Source organism: Varroa destructor, unplaced genomic scaffold (genome assembly GCF_002443255.2).
Source record: "Varroa destructor unplaced genomic scaffold, Vdes_3.0 BEIS01000003.1, whole genome shotgun sequence".
NCBI classification, from domain to species: domain Eukaryota; kingdom Metazoa; phylum Arthropoda; class Arachnida; order Mesostigmata; family Varroidae; genus Varroa; species Varroa destructor.
In genome coordinates this window covers 36,799,543-36,818,960 of record NW_019211456.1, presented here as the reverse complement: position 1 = coordinate 36,818,960, position 19,418 = coordinate 36,799,543, and the positions used below count along the sequence as shown (strand labels likewise).

The following is a 19,418-nucleotide window of genomic DNA, read 5'->3' as shown; positions in this document are numbered from 1 at the left end:
CATACCCACAACCACACATACCCATACCCACACCCACACACACCCGCACCCACACCCATACACACCCACACACACACCCACATACACGCACCCACACACACCCACATACACGCACAAGCACACACACACACACCCACACCCAAAGACGCACAAGCACGCACTCGCACAAACAGACACATGCACAAACACACACACACACACACACACACCCCAACCCACACATACACCCACCTACACACACACATGTAGACGACGAATAGAGTATACATGCCCTGATCGTATCAACAAGCAATTTATTGATAAAGGTGAAAAATATAATCTCTATCGTCATGTTGTCAAGGTGCCGAAATCGGAGCCAGCTCGGTGTAGGTTGGTTAGAGTAAAAGTGATGAACTGATTGGACTGACACGACGATTTACGACATCGTATTCAGTTAAAAAAGATAAAGCTTTTTGACTGAAAGAATCGTAGATTAGTTCTAGGGAAAATGGCAGAAATCAATTTGTTCGACTTAACACTAAGTTAGTGTACCTAACCCCAATGATACGAACGGCATAATTCAATCGGATGTAGGATGTGCGCCGAAGCCCATTTCTACCACTTGTGGAAAAGTTCAGAGCCACCTCTACCGATATAGTCAAATATAAAAGTGAAGCGGGTAGAAAAATAGCTTCCAAATCGATTACCAGCCACTCTCATATTATACAATACCTTAGTAGTTCAATTGTTATATCATAAGCATGTGTGTGCTTGTAGAAGTTTGATTTTAACTGCGTCTCGAAGTAGCTGGCTTTATTTCAGGATGATTCTTGACCTATTAGTTAGTTGAGCTCGTTATCGTCACGCAAAACTGTAATCAAAATAGCGATAGAAATCGCTAGCGGACGGCAAAGGAAAGCGAAAGGTTAGCACCGGCGAATGTCAAAAAATATCGTAATTCTTCGAGATAAAAACGATATGATGTTAGAAAAATGGATGGTCAATCAACCATTGTTACACCATATTTTATTTGACGGTGAAAATAGGCTAACAGTAAAAATTTATTACATGAATAATTAATTAAACAGCAATTCACTTCACAAAATCAATACGCAGGTAAGAAATCATATGAGAATAGTGAAACGGTAATATGAGCGACCCACTGTGGAATGGCAACCATAAGGAATCCTTGTTAATTGATTTCGCCAGTTCAGACGTGAGTGAAGAGAAGGGTAACACTCACAGAATCTGCCTGGGGCAGTAGCGTAAGTCTGAGTAAAATCTTTGTTTAAGAATTCAGATTTAAGTACGTACGTGACGGAGGCAGAAAGGATGAATGAGTGAGCGAGCAAGTGGAGGTAACGAAATTAGATTAAGAAGCTATATATATATATATATATATATATATATATATATAAATTATTGTGTCTAAGTGAAGAGTAATAGTACTTGCAACAAAAGGCTGTATCGAATAACGGCGGAACTATGAGGAGAAAGAAGTAAAACGCCACGAGAAATCGTAATTATGATGATTATAGTAAAAAATAAAACGAACACTAATAAGGACCTAAAAATAATCTAATTACGAGAATAATTATAGCTATGGTTGTAAATATGTATGATATATTGTTGTTTTAGTCATTGGTGTGGTGGTGAGAAAAACTCGAAGAAAAGCGACGAAGAGGGAAAAGATGTAAAAGAGACGGTGGGTGATGATAAACGATAATGAAAAGCATAAAGGAAATCGAGAGAAGCTACTGTACATATGATGTATACAAATAAATGTGTATTTTGTTACTGTGGCGGGGGACACATTAACATGGATAAAATAATGTTGCATTTATTTTAGTAGTTATCTTTGTTTTTTCAGAGTAACTTCGACGATAAGCTTTGATAGGGATGATGGTTCAAGTAACAAGTTAGTGCAAATGGCTTGTCTGTGCAGGAAGTGTCTATAAAAATGGACTTCCTGTCTAGCTAGTTTAAAGGTGGCAATGTGTCGATCAGCTCTGTTGTAATTTCTGCACACCAAGGAAACGATTTTCGTTCCTAAATAGAATGCATTATTTTCGCAGTAATTAGAAAAGTGTAATCGTCAGAATATCCGCTAGCATCCCTATCTAAAAGAAAGCATCACAGCATGTCAAATGTTTCGCTGAATTTCGCCACTAACTGTGCTTTGGTCCAGTCTATAACTTAAAAATGGAGTAGAGAATTGTGTGGGTGGGCAGGTCTCCCAGGTGTATATGATAGAGAACAAAGAATGAGGTTTAAAGACATGTTATGTAAACTGCATTCTTATGTAAACTATGATAAAGCAAACACGGAAAGTTCAATTACATCGACATAACCATTTGTGAATTTTAGGCAGTTCCCACAGATTTCTATGAAATTTCATTCTGAGATCCCGAGTTCGATTATATCCCAATTGAGTTTTCTTCACCGCTGATCAAAAATATTTGTTATTTAACCGCTTTGTTCTAGCTGTTTCGTACGACTTGGGTAAATATGATTGCACTCGTAATATATACATTATGATCACATGATAAATCCTTAAGTTGAGGAAAACGACGGCATCTGAATATAGAACAAAAACGGTTGCAACGCCTGTAACTAATATACTCCAGGAATATTACACGCAACTTGCACGCGACAGACGAAAAAGCAATTGTGCCGTTGATATTACATATTTGCACTTCGTCCAGTATACCAGATGCACGGTGACATTGTGCAGGCCCAGATCTGCAAAAAAGGCCGAATAAGAGGCTTTTGAATAGTTAACTCTAGAAGTCGATTTTAATAGTTTACAAAAGTAAAGTGTCACACCCAACGGAATTCTATGCATTACGTTCGTTGTCATAACCTGTTCGGTTTCCAGACCGTTCCTGAACAAAATAAATGAATAAATTGTTATTTGCGTTTGAGACCTATTTTGTGTGTCGAGAAGTTAGGACTTATTCCTCCACATCACTTAGCCTATTGCAAGCTTACCGGGTCACCAAAAGAAAAGAAATACATATCTCTTCGAGTAATCAACTTGTGCATAAATTGGTACTTTTCGAAAAGTGAGAGATTTCTTAACAAGAGATATCACCGGTTAACTATTCAAAGACCATGGTCTTCCAGGCAGTCTGCAGTACTATTAAATGAACATCCGCGTTTTAGGTCTAAATTAACTGTGAAAAGAAAAAGACTAGAGGTTCTAGGAAGATGCAAAATCAACGCTGTATTAAATATATACTTCGTCTATTTAGAGATGGAAAAAAGTTAATAAACACGAATTTCGGGTGCGTAGGTAAGATTTCCAACAAGAGCCGAACAAAACTTCAAAGAAAGGTCCGTAAGCATTACTTCATTATTACGGTTTTAAACGTTTGGTTATATAAATGATTTTATATAAATTAACTTCCTTTATATGACAATACTAACTTGCTTCAAGAAGTCTTTATATAAGGGAGCTTTTATCGGAGGTGGGCTTCGTGAGAAAACCTTTTGTTAAACTAAGGGTAGGTAGTTTGGCTGGATAAGGATAAGCCTAGATCACACTAGATATCACTATTCCCTGCGCTTCTGTTCATGTCATCCCAGACCTGCTGCGTGGATGCAAACATGGATTTTCTTCGATATCACGAGTTGCCTTTAGTAATTACAAAAGCAAAGCTAAAGGCGTGCATCTGGTGCTGTAACACGCACATATTGACTTTCGGCCGAAAATTCGACTTGTAGCTCCAGTTGACTACATTAATGTTGTTGTAGCTACTCATAATTGAGTAGCCCCTAGTAGTAGTATTCCCTACAGCCCCTCGACGTTCTGTTCAGCCCTACTTTTTCTTTCGTTGGTACTTGTTCGCCTTAGCTGACGCTCGATGGTTCAATTCTGCAAGGCCACTCTGGCCGCTAGACTTGCCGGGTAGCTGGCAAGCTTGCCCCCCATAACAATGGCCGCAGGGAGACAGCCGATGCCAGTTGAGTGGTCGGAGACTGCCGATGTGGCCGGTGGTGCGCCAACAACCGAGCGTCCAGTCCTAACAAAAAAAAAATAGAACGGAGCGTAAAAGGAGCACTGCAATGACAGCAGACGAAAAGACAGATCCGAGGAGAACGAAAGGTCCCCCTCGCGACTTTCCTGCTTATACTTTTGCACCGCTGATGACTTGCGACAGAAACGGACACTGAAAGAGAATAAAAGAGAACGAAAAAAACGTGATTGGAGGTACGAGGAGGGGTAGAGAAGACAGCAAACGCTGGTTATCGTCGTACTGCACAACGACGTTCGTCAGTTCCTTGTATGACTTGCGGCGTTCCACAATGTCTAACTTGACACAGGATAGGAAGACAGCTGCGGCTGCTGTTCGCATAAGTACTTAAGTTCATGGTACTAGCAACGACGATGCTGTCACAACAACCTACCGCTTGCAAGTCGTATAAGAAAGAGTGGCAGAGCTTTGGATATGCGAATAATAATAAGCAGGCAGTTAAAGTCAAGTGGTACGAAAGGATTAATTGGAGAGGAAGAAATGGGAGACACGACTGATCCTGAAACCCAAGGGTTGGGACGCAGGACCAACGCCGCGGAATGAGCGACCGACGGTTAGGGGGAATTGTGAGACAGGCTGTGAGACAAAGTTCTAGTCTATTGCAAAAGCAGATGAAAAAGCCCATTTGACTTATTGCCAAAATTTGTTTTCGGTGTTTCCAACAACAACAACGTTATGGTGTAGATTAAAACCGAATAGACCATAACCTGTAGATCTTTATACTCGTCCCGCCTTTGTTCCGTCGTTCCTCAAGTGACTATATTGTGTGCGCTGAAGAAACCACTGTTGAGTTGGTGTTTTGTCAGGCCTGATTGTCGGTCGCATCGGTTACTTAAGATTTGTCGGCGAAAATACAATGTACAACATTAAAACAAAAAAAGATAACATTGAAAAACCATATAAAACATTAGTCGCTTCTGAGCTCATGCGACAGAGCGTAAAGAAAACAAACGTTGCCTAGAACGTGAAATAACAAAAAAGCGACCTTTCAAATTGAAAAACTTGAACAGAAATCAGTCGAACATACAAATCGAACATGACAAATCCCTACTTCACGAGAGCCAAACATTATGTCAGAGGGAAACTGCTCTTCGAAATGGGCGAAGGAAAGCTGATGAGGGAAACAAGGTGGGAAAGGAATGTGTAAAAAGTGATGGAATCCTCTATGAGACAGCTGGAGGAAGAGGTCTATCGAAATCAAAATTTTCACACAGTCTTTCAATATATTTGTTGAGTAACTTGGTAAAAGGTTCGCGCTTCATGTCTGTTCCGTGGTCAGTCTATGACATACTGCTATGTTGTTCTAAAATACTAAGGCTAGTTTTTTTTGTAATAGAACCCCAAACATTTCAATATGGCTGAAACAGAAGCTTATCTTTGACTAACACCGTAACTGTGGTGACCACAGAAAAGGCAGCAGTGGAGTCGGTTTAGCTGCATGCAATAATATGCAAACGTGTATACTTGGATGCATGAACAGAGTAAACTAAATGTTATAACTGCAATTTAATACACGAGAGAAGTCTGCTTCAACAGCATCGAAGATTGTTTTTACTCATCTCTTTAAATTCATAGCGGTCATTTAACATTGTGTTATTAACGAGGGTTTCGCTCGTAACACGTCCCCAATCTTCAAAGAGAAGAAGATAGTTTACGAGTTGAAAACGCACATCACACTGCGGCCTTAGAGAGAAGAAGCATTAGTACAAAATCTCGAAACTAAAGTGGAACACTGGTATGAGATAGCACGCAGTGGTCCGTTGCATGCGTTTGAATATTCTTTTTCTACTGCTATTAGTTACGTATTATGTATCATTTATGCAATTCTCAACGTCAGCTGCTGTATTTCGATATTCAAGCGAGATCCTTAACGAATTGTTTCGGCTTTAGTTAGAGTCGGACTCAGCTTATTAAATACCTGTGATCTCATCTGGCACTAGGTGAGAGTGTTGGTAGCATGTTTAACTTGTTTTCAATATGAATGACAACATATATGCCAGAACCTCAGTCAAATCCACTATATCTTAATGACATTTAGAGCTTTAATTACAGTGTATCATTGTAAATAGTTATATATTGTAGGGCATAACATGTATGAAGCAGTACAAATCGATATAAGTTAACGAACAGTGTCTTGTAGATTCTATGCACTGTGTGTTAGAACAACTCGGATCTGTAGTTTTGCTTCTTTAATGCACCAATATACGCTGATATATACAAAGACTCTTTCGAGAATTACAACCCAACTGCGTATCACATGGAACACGTTCGCGCATGTGATACTAACAACCGACATACAAATTAACGTTTGTTTTTAGCTTCTATGTAAAGCAAGAGATGCCATTTGCTACGGAGCAAATTTTGCATGAAACAAGTTCACAAAACTAATTCGCCGAGATCCGTGCAACTTTACTATAGAGAACTGTCTCTGCGTGACTTCATTTGATCAGCTTGTGGATAAGGCCTGGGACTGTGTATCATCTGCCCTGCTTTAAGAACAACGATCACCATAATTTACCCGGCAAACATTGAATACTTTAAAAATTATGTATCTTAGTTGGTGCAGTGTTTAATTTTTGCTACAACAACAACTCATTGCAATGAATTTATTGCACTGCTGAGGTGCAAAGAAAGCTAAAAATCAAGAACGCACATAATTGTTAGGCAAGCATCACCAGCGCCCAATATTTAAACTAAGAAAAGCTTTTAGGAGGAATTGGAAGAGCAACATAAGTGGCATTCAGCTCTGAATAGGGCTATGGAAAAAAATCGATAAAAAAATCCGTAGTCTTCGCGAAGAAACGGTGGATTTCACGCACGGTCGTAAGTAGCGTTCATCGAAAAAGAACTGTTCTGGCAGGAGCTAAATTAAAGTTTTAAGCAATTTTATCGGGTACTGTAAGCTCGAACGAAGGACTAGACTTATAAATTCTATAGATATGCTTGGAGGTCTCTCAAGGAACACGATCTGGGTACACGTCCCGCTGCCCTTGACGGCACATTCATTTAGTTCGAATGTGCTGGAAGAAACCGATTTACTTTAGCCTAAGTGCGTAAAGCTTGACTTTAGGAATGCCTTTGGCAGTTTCGGGCGAGGCCATCTTCGGTGAGTGTGTCCACGAGCCTACCAAACGTACTGTCATGGAATTAGCTTTCCTGGAAGAACACTACCATATTGCCCGCTCAACATATCCAGCAGAAAGAGCAGCCCGAGTCCACGTTTTTCTGTGGGAAATTGGCTCTTCCGACGTCTAACCCACGTTACATATACTAATGGTCTTGTCTTTTTTAAATGGAGATAAGACAGAATGTAAAGTACAGCAAAGACACGTGCAATTACCAGAACATAGAAAAGCATGCAGCAGCTTAGGGACGTAACTTGCGTCATCGGCATTATTGAGGCCACATAACGTGCGATGCAACTGGTCAGAATCTCAATAGGCCGAAAGGTCGCCTGGGTTTCCGTAGAAAAACGGCTCCAACTAATCGAATGCTTACGTTCTACAGCGGAACAATTAATCCATTGGAAACTGACTGCTTATCTTATAGTTCAGTCTGTGCGTATCGAAATCTTCAAGTTAAGGCACACTTAACGAAAGCCTTTTCTAATGAAAAAAAAAAATAACGAGCCACTTCATACCACTTCAGATAATGCTGCTGGAACTACAAGAAAAGGAAATGTGATGCGTGTAGCGGGTCCTGTTATAACGTCTAAAGGTCTCCTCTGGGAGTCTTTCTCGTTGAACAGGATTGTGTGTTACGGATACGCATGATTTCCGAAATTATCAGATTCATACAATATTGAAATAGATAGCTTCTGTAAAATTTGTAATTTCACTTCACCATCAATTTTCAGCGATGCCTTCTTATGCCAATACGCACTTTAGATTCACGCCTTCAATGATAGCGATGATATAATTAAGACTGAGACAAAGGCCATCGCAATTGGAATGTTCTTTGTACTCCCTAGCTTTTTCGAGACTCCAAACTCAAGCAAATTTCTTCAGAAAAGTTGGAAGAACGACGTCAGTGGGAATCAGTCATGGATAAGGTTATGCAAAAAACCGATAAGAAGATTCGCAGTCTTCGCAAATGAACCATTGCTTTCACTTAGTTACAAGAAGTGTCTGCTGGCAAGTAACCCGCTGTCACAAAAACTATATCTGAGTCTGAAGTACTTTTATCAGGTAGTGTAGGCCATGACGAAACAGTAAATCGGTATAAAGAAAGTCAAGTAATATGATATTCATTTGCACGTAGAGAACTTCGTGAAACGTTCCCGTCACGAAAAGAAGAAATTAACCCAAGGCAATATTTCTTTAGCGGTACGGACCTCACATTTGGGCAATAACATAACACCAGCCGTAGATAGCATAATGCGATCCCTGTACGCCTGTGTTACTGTTTCAGCACAGTTCGCTCTCTCGCTGCGACCAGTGGCGGCATCTAACAAATGTACTTTAGGCCGCTCAAGGTAGGATCCTCCGTCTAGCAGCTTGAATGAAGCTCCAAAGGTCTTTAGGCTTAGGTATCCCCTAGATGTGTTTGTAGGTCATGAAAATTCAGTAAATCCTTCTCAACAAGTGTTCACGAAGTTTTGCACTCTACTCACCATGCATGTTCATGAGGTCTATCGTTAATAGTCTGCTTTATTGCAAATCTAGTCTCAGCTCTAAAAGAAGGCAGACGATACATTCGTCCCATTGCCGTTGACCTCATATTAATGTGGTTAGTGAAAGTCAAGGTCTTCTAGAATTTTCAACAAACCCTGCAGCTGGTCGGAGTTACTCAGTCAGGATGTTATGGCAGATACCGTTACATGTGCTATACGAATACATTTAGTCGCTGTGTAGAAAGTATTGCCAAACGTACCGCCACTAAATCGCGATTTTTTCTAAAGGTGCACCGTTAGATCGGTTGCTGAACACGTTCAATGGAGATCAGCAAGGGTCCGCACTCAGTAAGAACATGCAGGTACTTTTCGATACAATCAATCCTGAGGAGAACGGTCTGGGCTTTTCCCAAACTGATGGAAGGATACCAAAACCGCAAAGGAGAAAAGAAGATCCTTTATTTGAAACCAACAATGTCATGCATGCCGGCTTCATTTTACATACAAGGCTGTGATAAGTAAATTACCACGTGGCAAAGAAGTAAAAAGGGCAGTAACGAGTCTATCGGAAACTTACTGTAAATTGAATCGTCTAACCTGTAGCCATCGAAACCCCTGAGCAATGGAGATGCATTGAACGGTGTAGGAACTAAGTCAAGAATCTGCGAAGGAGTAAAAAAAACCACAAGCCAGCTCGAATCTTCTTTACAAGACTTGAAATTATGAAAGTCTCTATCCAGGCGCTTAGCAGTCTTCCCTTGGAATACCGTAAACAGCGCTGTGTGTCATATACCTATATACCTTCTAAAAATTCGAAACGAATTTCTTTTTATAAACCAATGTAAAGTATGTTTTTTTAATCTAATTTACCAATTATCTTTGAACAATATCTTTTTTATCAAACACTTACGATAATTCAACCTCCCCAACGGTAGCAACGACGGAACTAAATTTGAGACAAACAATTCCTACATCCCTTGTGTATTCGAGTTTTTGAATAGGCTCAGAGCTTACGCAAGTCTACCTATAAAGGGCCGGAGGAGCAATGTGAGCATAACTCAGCCATCAACGTAACTACGCCTGGAAATTGAGAAGCTAAGGGAAATAGGAATAACGACGGCTGTCTTACAATCTAAAATTATATGGCTTCTTCGCATATGTGAAGTCGCACATATGATGACTTGATAATGTTTCAGAATGATTCTACGTGCCAGCATAAATATCAAACATGGTTTTATTAATGCTAAACCACGCGGTAGCATTTGCAGCAGACATTTCATTATTCCAATGAATCTGTCGTGGCAGCTACTCGATTTTTTGCTAATCGCTACAAGTCTAATGTCTTGAGGAGTAAATAAATGCAATTCGAAAACAAGCACTGCATAAAAATGGTGACCAAAACAATAATTACGTTTCTGAAGTTTTAAAGCCTCGTCTGGCGCTGGGGGTTAAAGTCGGAGTAAAACTCGGCCGTTTTTTAATCATGATTGCTTCTTGAATGCTTTAGTCTTTAGTTTTTGAATTCCTAGATATTCTCGCTTTTTCCACTTTCCATGTGCGCTACTATTTTATTAATGTTTCTAGTATCCATCAAGGTTTGCTTCTATTTATTTGACTACTTTTTTTTATCAGATTATAATTGAAAAAGGGCAATTAGACGCATAAGTACAATCGAAGCTAAATTTTTTCCAGGCATATTTTTAACTGAAAATATACATTTCAGTAAAAGGAAATTTGATTATATTAATTGTTATATGCTGCAAGTTGTATTAGGAATCCACCCCTATACCAAGCGAAGTAGTTGATCGTAAGCATGGCTGTACGAGATCAACTATAAATATAACGGGCTGAAAACAAGAATGAAGACATTTCAATTCAACTAGGAAATTACCTTTCCGAACACGTGAGGGATAATTCCGGGCTAAATATAGACGCATTCTCAATTAAAGAATCGGTCCGAACTACGTCGAAAACTTAGTTAAAACGGTTTAGGATATAAGCACAATCAAAAGGTGAGGATACTGAATAAACGTATCGCATAAAAAACGACAAGGATCTTTGGTTATCAAAGTTACTGTATTGACTTGTATCACAAATCAAATTGAGTTTTTTCTAGTGACAGAAATGTTGTATGCGCACCTCGCCTGACATAGCCAGGTGATGTTGGGTTGCAAGTCTGTGGCATGAAGCATTGCCTCCTTGATGGCGCAAGTTGGCTATCTGCTAAAAACTAGTTTCCTACAAAGAAGCATCTGTAAAAGTAACGTTTGCTGACAGGAGACACAGATGATCGCAAAAAAAAGGCTATGCATCAGCGTACACTCCTGCCCAACGAGAGAGAAACAGGAAGAGAAAAAAGGGAAACGTAAAAGGAGATTGGGGGAGAACAAAGAGCTCGTCCCATTATGTTCGACAGATCCAGTAGGTGTCTGGGTTTAAGTCCTTTAAAAATGTTATGTACACGTTTTTCCAAAATCTAGTATCATGAGGACCCATTGGTCAGTAGTACGGAAGGCCTTTAGTGTCTCAATAAGTCTTTCCCTAAGATCCTTGAAAATACACAATCCCAGAAAGTGTTTGACTGGGCCATGAACATTCTTATCGTAATACTTGCAAGCGGCGTGAGGTGGCTTACCTATACGAAACTGATAGCCTGTAAAAAAATCCATGCCCAGTAAACAAGTGTGTCAGGTCGAATGTTAATTATCTTTGTTTTTTTCGTGAGCCACTTTTCACAACCTTAATCAATCCTTTTGTGACTTTGGTTGCACTCACCTGATCCTGCAATCATATATATTGCCATTTTTGCGGCGTTTCTATTTTTTATTATTCTATTCCGATGTTTAGTTGTCTTTTCATGCACCAGTAAATCCCATGAGACTTGCGTGGCGGAACCATTACTGCATCAGAGAAAATAGTTCCAAATGTTCTACTTATCCATAGTGTTATTTGCCTCTGTAACTTCATAAATTTAATAAGGTTTTTCTTTTCACATGTCTTCCTCGATGTAAGTGCGTCGTACAAGGCAATTGAGCTCACCACTGAAACCAGCATACTTCGGCGACCACCGTTAGGTGTGACAAACAGACTACCTAACATTCAAAGATGTTAGGTAGTCTGTTTGTCACATTAATGGTTTTGTTAATAGCATAGTGAGCATGCACCGCCATCGATCCTATTATTTAAATACCTTCTCGTGGTTAAAACTGTATGGCTGCGTAGTATAATGCTTAAATCACCAATCTTGGTGCGTCCGTTTGATATTATTAACTCAGTCTTATCCGGGGTGGTTCGAGGCCAAAGTCGATGACCCAATTAGGTATTATTAAGATTGAATTGAAAAATACCATTACCGCTGCTATGAGCAAACGCCACTACTTTGGTCGAGTATAGATAATACTGATGCCGGATGTCATAATACCCTATGTTCCACAGAAGAGGGCCCAACACTGAAATTTGGGGCTTTCCTTTGGACATGCGATACGTGGTGCCTTCATCTAATTTGAACTTGCGCACAGGTGCCGGTGTTTGACTCACTCAAAACTCGAATTAACACTGCGTAGCATAAGTTCATATAGTTTATGACGAATGAATAATAATGATCTTTGACCTAGCTAGATGAGTATTAAATGATTATGGAACAGCATTCTTTGAAAATCAATAATTTTTTTTATAGCTTTATTAAGTGACTGACTTCCTTGCACAAAGTCCTTAGTGGCTTATTTAGCCATGCCGTTGACCCGTATACTTCCTCGTCGTGGAGTCCATTTGAGATAACAATACGGATACCTTTGACTAATAGTTATTATGCACAAAGCATATTCAGCAATATACTACATGTTACCTGGGATTTGGATACCCAAAACTTTCGGCACAATTTACTGGTTTGAAACCAAATAAATACTGGCGAACCTAAGATGACATCATTTCTACCCGAACCCTCGGCCAGCCTGCCACTTATCCTAAAAAATGCTGGGTTAAAATACTTCTGTTGAGCATCTAATAAAAATATTTTTTAGCAAGTTTATTTACGCTAAGAGCGAATGTTGCCTGCTGTAGACATGGCGTGGTTCTAAGGAAAAAAACGCGTACACATCTCCTTCTAAACCATATCCGCACATGATGACGAGTCATTATATACATCAAACGTCACCTTAATCGACTATCACGACTCCTTTAATAGATACCTCTTTGCAAGGGGTAACTAGTCTCAAAGAGTGTTAGAATGAGTCCTGATTGACTTCACGTTTAGTTTAATGTAGTTTACGTTTACGTTTAGGTTGTCTCGCTGTGTTTCGAACACCTATGTACACATTTATAACCACGCTTTCATGTCTAAACTAGTAAATAAATATAAAAATCTAATAAATATATTTCTATATACTCGCATATGTAACTGTTAATAAATGGATGAGATACGGTACAAAACGGAATGGGTTTGTTCGGTAGCAGGTACCTGCGTAGACTAGATTATCAAATTTGTTCGGTAATAGGTGCCTGCAGATGGGAGGTGCCCCAATCAAGTTAGCACAAGGGCAACCCATTAAGGACAAATTTATCCTGATGTCCTGCACAAATCGGTTGGAAGTCCTTCACAAAACCATCTTTTAATGGTGTAGAATCGTGTCAAATTTGATAATTCGTCTTAGCCTTAAGCCAAATTAGTCACTGATGAGAACCGGCTCATGACAAAACGTTTCGCGGAGGTTTCAGAATAGCTTAATAATGCAAAACCGTTCGGCAGAACGTCGTGTGTTCACTTATCTTTAGAATGAAGAAAAGCATTGCTTGAATACAACCAATAATTCTGCTAGAATTAAACAACAACTAAGACAGTGAAGCGGTAAACACTACATACATACATACATACATACATATTGTTTTAGCGATCTTTATGAAAAATTAAATGTCTGTAAAACTATGTATATGCTTTCACATAGCGTTTTAATAATAATATTTTACTAATATAACGAACGCATGATGCGCTTAGATTTTTTTCTCGATGATCTTATTATATTTGTTAAGACTTCATTGACTGAGTTCTATGTACTTTAAGCATCTAATAATATCGATCATCATCGTGAGTTGGACTTCGTGGCATCTTTTGCTCCAGAAGTTTTTGTATTACTTCTTGTGTTGAAACATACTTGACTCGGATTTGTCGAAGATATTCAGCTTCTTCGAGCTCTAGTATTTTTATGAAGTTCTCTAATTCGGGCAATGCAAACATCTCCCAATTGATATCAGCGCCATCGTTCTCTTGCAGAAGAAATTGGCGATTTGTGAGTCCTTTTTCCATCCACGTTAAGGTCAACATGAGCGGCTTTTCAAGGTCGTCAAGACGTCGTAGTTTCAGTTTCCCTTCACCCTCCATATAACTCTCATACAACGCGTATTTAAGGGGAGAATCAGCCACCTGCAATAAAATATGTAGGTACATGCGCGCATATTAGATACGAATATGATGCATTTAAAATAAAAATTATTGTTCTGAGTGCATAGCAGGTACTCAGAAGGTTTCCTTAAATTTCTACATATGGTATGTTTACCCGTCAAAAGCGTTATATTAAAACTCTACATTCTACCTAGGTAAGTGGAACATTCATCCAGTCCTATGTCTAGCACGAACTAGTTATATACTTTCTATTGCCATATCTCATAAGTGACACTCTTAGAAGTATACGCGTAGAATATGAATGTATGCCAATACAAAAATAACGGCGACAATAATATATATTGTGACCTTGAACTTTTTGAGCAGGGTGACGATGACCCTCTGCGCGGTCATCTCCGAGTCAACATGAAGGGCTTTCATGGTGTCCATAGGCAGATAGAAAGATGTAAGCGTGCGGCCTTCCGTCAACGTATCGTCCTGTTTAAGAATGTCATAGATCGAAGGCGGTCGTGTTCCCGATATGACGTTAATGGGCCTCATAAGATTCATACAGACGCGAATGAATCCAGTCACCACAAGTGGACTGCTATCCTCAGCAGAAAGGCTCATCTCCAAATCGGGAAAACGCCTTTGAAGAAAAGTACAATGGCAATCACATAAATATATTGTAATGCACAAATATGAGTAAATAAAAAAATATACATTTCGTGGCAAAGGCTATTGATCTCTCGCTACCAATAATTCCGCTAAATGACTCAGTGCCGTTAAGATCATTGAAGCTTTGTTTCGTTCTCCATTTCAACCTATCTCGTACACACGGGTATATTACTATGACCGGCACAAGCGGAAATCATAAACAAGATATGACTGCGAAAGAGACTCAGTCCCCTGGTAACTTAAAAGGTAATAGGCTACTTTAATCGTGCAGTGGTAAATGTATATGAAATCCATTTCACAAGTAATTATTGTTTAATATATATCCATTTGTCGATAGATGAATCACATATGCACTAGATCTTGGTACCGGTGTCAACCAAGTTTTGTGTATCGCCTAAATGTATTAAAAAAAAAGTAAGGATTGACGATGGAGCAAGATGAGTACTCCTCTGCAAAAGAATCCCAAACGTTTTAACGTTAAAGGGAATAAGGTAATTTTAATTAAAGTAATTACAGTAGCTCCTTATAAGTGGCGGATAGATTACGCATATTTATTACTGGTGGACCTAAACAACATTTTTTAGGTTTGAATAATATCGTTTTTATTCGTTTCACGGTTGCAGCATGTATTGGAATGGGCCTGCCCCTTTTCAACAGTAAACGCAATATTTGACTGGGTTCCTTTTAATTTTATTCCATTTTATATAGCCTATGTTGAAAATCTCATTGAGGTTTGCATGAGATTGTCGAAGGTATCAATGAGATTCGAAACGTCTCAATGAGAGATCTAAGTCAACGTAAAAAAACGACTTGCCTATTGTGTTTGTTGATAAGGTGCATGAGCTCCTCCCTGCTGAGGTTGGAGATACTGAGATTCGGTGATGGTGCTCGATCCACATGTTCGATTAACGGTGCTACCGGCGGCTGGGGTTGACAATCAACAGTAATAAATTGCAGGCAGTTTGCGTGGCACGTAAATTTGCACTGCGTGCACTGGACTAATTGACCGAGTGGGCCAACGCACCAAATGAGATCACCGCAACGATCGCACCACGCCGGATGGTCGAGATTCGTCGGCTGAAATTCATGACCCGCTCCTTGGCGTTCGATGTTCTCAATTTCGACGAAGCCAAACGAAGCTAGCTCTATTAATTCGCCGGCTCTTGGACGCTTTTTATTTGGTAGAGACTGATATGGAAACAACGGTAGCGAGAATTCGGACTCCAGAGTGCCGTCCGGCGTCTGAATGTAAGCGTGTCCATTCATTCCGGATAGAAACGAAGGATTAAAGAAAACATCAGATGTTAGAATTATGTGTTCAAGGGTTCTCGTCGTATCAATCAAATGTCTGTACTATAGAGAGGGAAGGTCGATAATGAGAGATGTGAACACTGTACCTTGACGACAACTGAGGTGGAATATATATTCACTTTATGCAAAAAAATTCTATCTGTTTTAATTATTGATGACAAAAATATTTCAGTTTATGCAATGTAATCATATAAGAAATTAACAGTTAAAATTTTGTTTTAAACTGGCTGATAAATTTTAGTTTTTAGTTGATCGAGTTTTATCTCTATCTTTTAATGATCGAGTTGCATTTTTGAGCGGTGAAAATCAGTGGCCAAATAGAACGGCTAGCATAAGCACTCGTCGTTCGATATTTCTCTCAAGGCTCATAACTGTCCGATCGGTTTTTTCTAGGCTTTCCTTAATCGCTAACGTTAGGCATCCGCTTGTGATGGGTGATAAGGTCATTTCTCGCGGTCGACTTACCTTTGAGCCCATTTTTTTGCCGCCCAGCAAAAACGATGAGATATTCTGCCAAAAGAAGTTAGGTAAAAAGTTGAACGAAGACGTTGGTAATCTCTCAGCTGTTGTGCTGCTTCTTCTCAAAGTTCGATCGTCAACTTGGGACCTTTCGAAGATTTTACTGCTTCTGTCACCTTTAGAAATGTCGTCACGAACTGAATCAGCTGATGATGCCATAGCGCTTCTAATTCGCGTAAGATACAGGTATGTATTAGAAACACAACAGCAACCTATTTAGGCAGACCTAGTACATTTACATAAATATCTATAAAGTACTAATGAATTAGTGCAGCGGATCTTAATAGTAACAGGAAAGCTGTGCTTAATCATACTGAATGAGCCTCGTTTCCTTTACTCAATACACATATCACAGGTAGATATAACAAAAAGATCAGGTTCACTGTTTGACAATTATTATCGCTGAGCTTCTCGAATCTCAAACTTGTATTTACAATGGTTTGACGGTATACAATGTGCTGCTTAAGTGATAAGTTACACTGATGAATGTCATTAAACTAAAAACAGATAAAAATATAAGGTGGCAGCATAGATTCCCTGGCGTTAATATGAACTGCGCCCCGAATAACTTCAGACAGCACCATACAATCGATTTTCACGACGTAGATAATCGTTTTTTTCTGATAAAGCATGACAATCCAACGTTAGCTTTTATGTCTGGAGTAAAGTGCCACTTTTAACCCTAGTAGGTTTCTCGATAATTCACTCTCGTATTAAAAATGATTCGAATAGTTTTAAAACGGTAGCTCTCTAAGAACGCTCAATGTTTGGATGGGGGTAGACTAGTATCGTTATTATAAAGTCTACAATATATTCAAAGTCGGGTGCACATCGTTTTCCTTTTTAACACAATGGACGTTTTGAAATGCGCGAAAATCTAAGACTAAATTGGATTCACTGATTCCGTTTTTTATTTGTGCGCATTATTTTTTCGTATATGTATAACTTTGCACCGTTGATTACCGGTTCCATTATGACAGTACGGAACAGCCGGACACATACTTAATGTGTCCGGCTGTTTTAGTCACTAACCAATCTATGCACATGCATCCACGATTCATTTAAACGCGGGACAGTGTGGCACCACGAGATATTTGCGTATTCTAGCGGTAACGGCGGCAGTACGCTCTGCCATGACAAGTGGTTATTAGATATTCGAATACCACGTACAAATTTATTAGTTTGACTTCTTTAGACTTACAGGATGTTCCAGCACTTAAAAGTTGTGGGTCGTCGAGCTCCATTCTTCTAGCTGTTCTCTTTTCTGGTTCACGCTAATTTGGATTAGTTATATGTTTACGTCCGGTAATTTCGACCGTTGGGTGCTGCGTCAGACGGCAACTTAGACTGATTAGCAACGCACTATCAAGCAGGCACTCTTCAGTTTACATTGACTAAGTAATTTTTGCAGCAACACATAGTGACGCGGCATACACTCAAATATTCGCCGATGCTTATGTTCGGCTATAGCATCGGGAACTATCAGTCACACTTGTTCCTGTAATTCCGACAGCGGTTTCTTTTTTCTACTCTAGCGGCTCCGTACTACGCCATCCTAGGTTCGTGCATCATGATGTAAGTTTAGAAGTAGCAGTTACTATTGACGTTCACACCGCAGCAACCAATTTACTCTTTGTTTAATTTTTGGTTAAGTTAGTATACAGACGGCACCAGCCAGAACATCGTGAATTAGTGTTTGGCATCGCCGTCTATTTGTCTAGCCGTATGCATCCATGTGAGTGCGACTTACGGTGCCTGGCCGATGATTTGAGCCAGTGCAGATCTCAGGACTATCAGCTGAGTGAACAACCAAACACTCGCCATATTACTCCTTCGCTCGCTTCGAGGCGCCGGGCGCTATAGCGGGTCAGACACAGCCCCGCTGGGGAACTTAGACACAAAATCACACACAGGCGCAGTGATATACTGCTAGCAAACCACGACTGAGGCAGGGACGACACTAACAGCAGCGACCGCAATCGTCGACTGCCTCCATCAGTGTGCTTTTCCTTATGGCGACCTCCCTCTACCTGAAATACTGTGCGGGTGCATATGAGCTACTCTGACGTAAAAGCGCGCGAACGGGCAAGCAAACATTCACCAGGCTTGTTTTGTGCTGGTACATTTGTTGAGTTTTGTTGAATCGTCCTACTAGCGTCGACAGGAGGCAGTAAGGTCAGCAGGCCTGACCCGACAGTCGCTAAATCCAGAAAAGTAACTTTTTGACAATTAGTAGTAGATTCTTTCAGAGAACGAGATAAAGCTAAAGGAAAAGAGATAAGACGCAGACAATATCAAGATTAATATGGTTGACACACACGCACACACACACATATGGAAGCACATGCATTCTGCAGAATTTGCGATTGACGAACTGCGGATCATGCTTGTCGAGTGATGATTCGTTGATTAGTTGAAGGTAAATTGGTGCATGAAAAGGCCATTTTACTTTTTTAATTATTAGGCACACACACACACACGTTTGATACAGCGCCGACCAATAGCAAGCTGCATAACCAGTTGCTGCTGGTGATCACTTTTCTCGGCACGCTAAATAATGATTGACCAGAACAGCTGCTCTCAACAACTCAAGAATAATAACGACAAGCACCACCGAACGTGGGGTTGACACTAGCGACCTTGTCTGTGTGCATTGCGGCCGCCTAACAACGTTGTTGTTGATGATCTCCTCTGTCCTGATATGTTGTTTGAAGACAACCTGCAACCCGACTGTTATATTATGTATTGTAGCAGCAAGGGGTGAAATTGCGCACCGCTAGACCGCACTATCGATCAAAATTATATGCATGGCCGTGTGTGCGTCTCTATCGCGTGCTGGTGACTGCACTATCGCATAAGAAGTGCTATGAGTGAATTTATAAGTAACCTAAAAGGACGAGTTGTTTGA

At 39.9% G+C, this 19,418-nt stretch overlaps 1 protein-coding gene and 2 long non-coding RNA genes across 4 annotated transcripts in view; 1 reads left to right on the top strand and 2 right to left on the bottom strand.

Moving 5' to 3' along the window:
• Positions 1-1,360: 1,360 nt before the first annotated feature.
• Positions 1,361-5,414, bottom strand: LOC147756894 (uncharacterized). Its single transcript, XR_015325047.1, has 2 exons — positions 3,673-5,414; positions 1,361-2,721 (listed from the first exon to the last, which is right to left on the bottom strand). It is a non-coding gene; the product is annotated as an uncharacterized LOC147756894 (long non-coding RNA).
• A 6,860-nt stretch (positions 5,415-12,274) lies between these two features.
• Positions 12,275-19,215, bottom strand: LOC111247687 (ras association domain-containing protein 1-like). 2 transcript variants are annotated; one of them, XM_086985441.1, is made up of 6 exons: positions 18,960-19,215; positions 18,261-18,548; positions 16,457-16,676; positions 15,495-15,922; positions 14,372-14,651; positions 12,275-14,044 (listed from the first exon to the last, which is right to left on the bottom strand). In XM_086985441.1, the coding sequence occupies exons 2-6, from the start codon at positions 18,332-18,334 to the stop codon at positions 13,688-13,690; spliced, it is 1,359 nt and encodes a 452-aa protein (XP_086841567.1). In that variant the 5' UTR covers positions 18,335-18,548; positions 18,960-19,215; the 3' UTR covers positions 12,275-13,687. The 2 variants fall into 2 exon arrangements, with proteins under 2 accessions (XP_086841567.1, XP_022654678.1); XM_022798943.2 differs by having other exon boundaries at positions 16,457-16,626; positions 17,712-19,213.
• LOC147756893 (uncharacterized) overlaps positions 16,592-19,418 on the top strand; it is a 6,843-nt gene continuing 4,016 nt past the window's right edge. The window contains exon 1 of the long non-coding RNA XR_015325044.1: positions 16,592-16,696. This is a non-coding gene — a long non-coding RNA (uncharacterized LOC147756893). The remainder of the gene's footprint in view (positions 16,697-19,418) is intronic.

Bases quoted from the DNA above. Each gene is read 5' to 3' on its own strand.
- LOC111247687 (XM_086985441.1), bottom strand. From the start codon at position 18,334: ATGGCGAGTGTTTGGTTGTTCACTCAGCTGATAGTCCTGAGATCTGCA. The intron at 15,923-16,456 runs GTAAGTCGACCG...GCTTACATTCAG, and splicing joins GCAAAAAAATGGGCTCAAAG to ACGCCGGACGGCACTCTGGA. The intron at 14,652-15,494 runs GCAAGTCGTTTT...TTTTCTTCAAAG, and splicing joins CTTATCAACAAACACAATAG to GCGTTTTCCCGATTTGGAGA.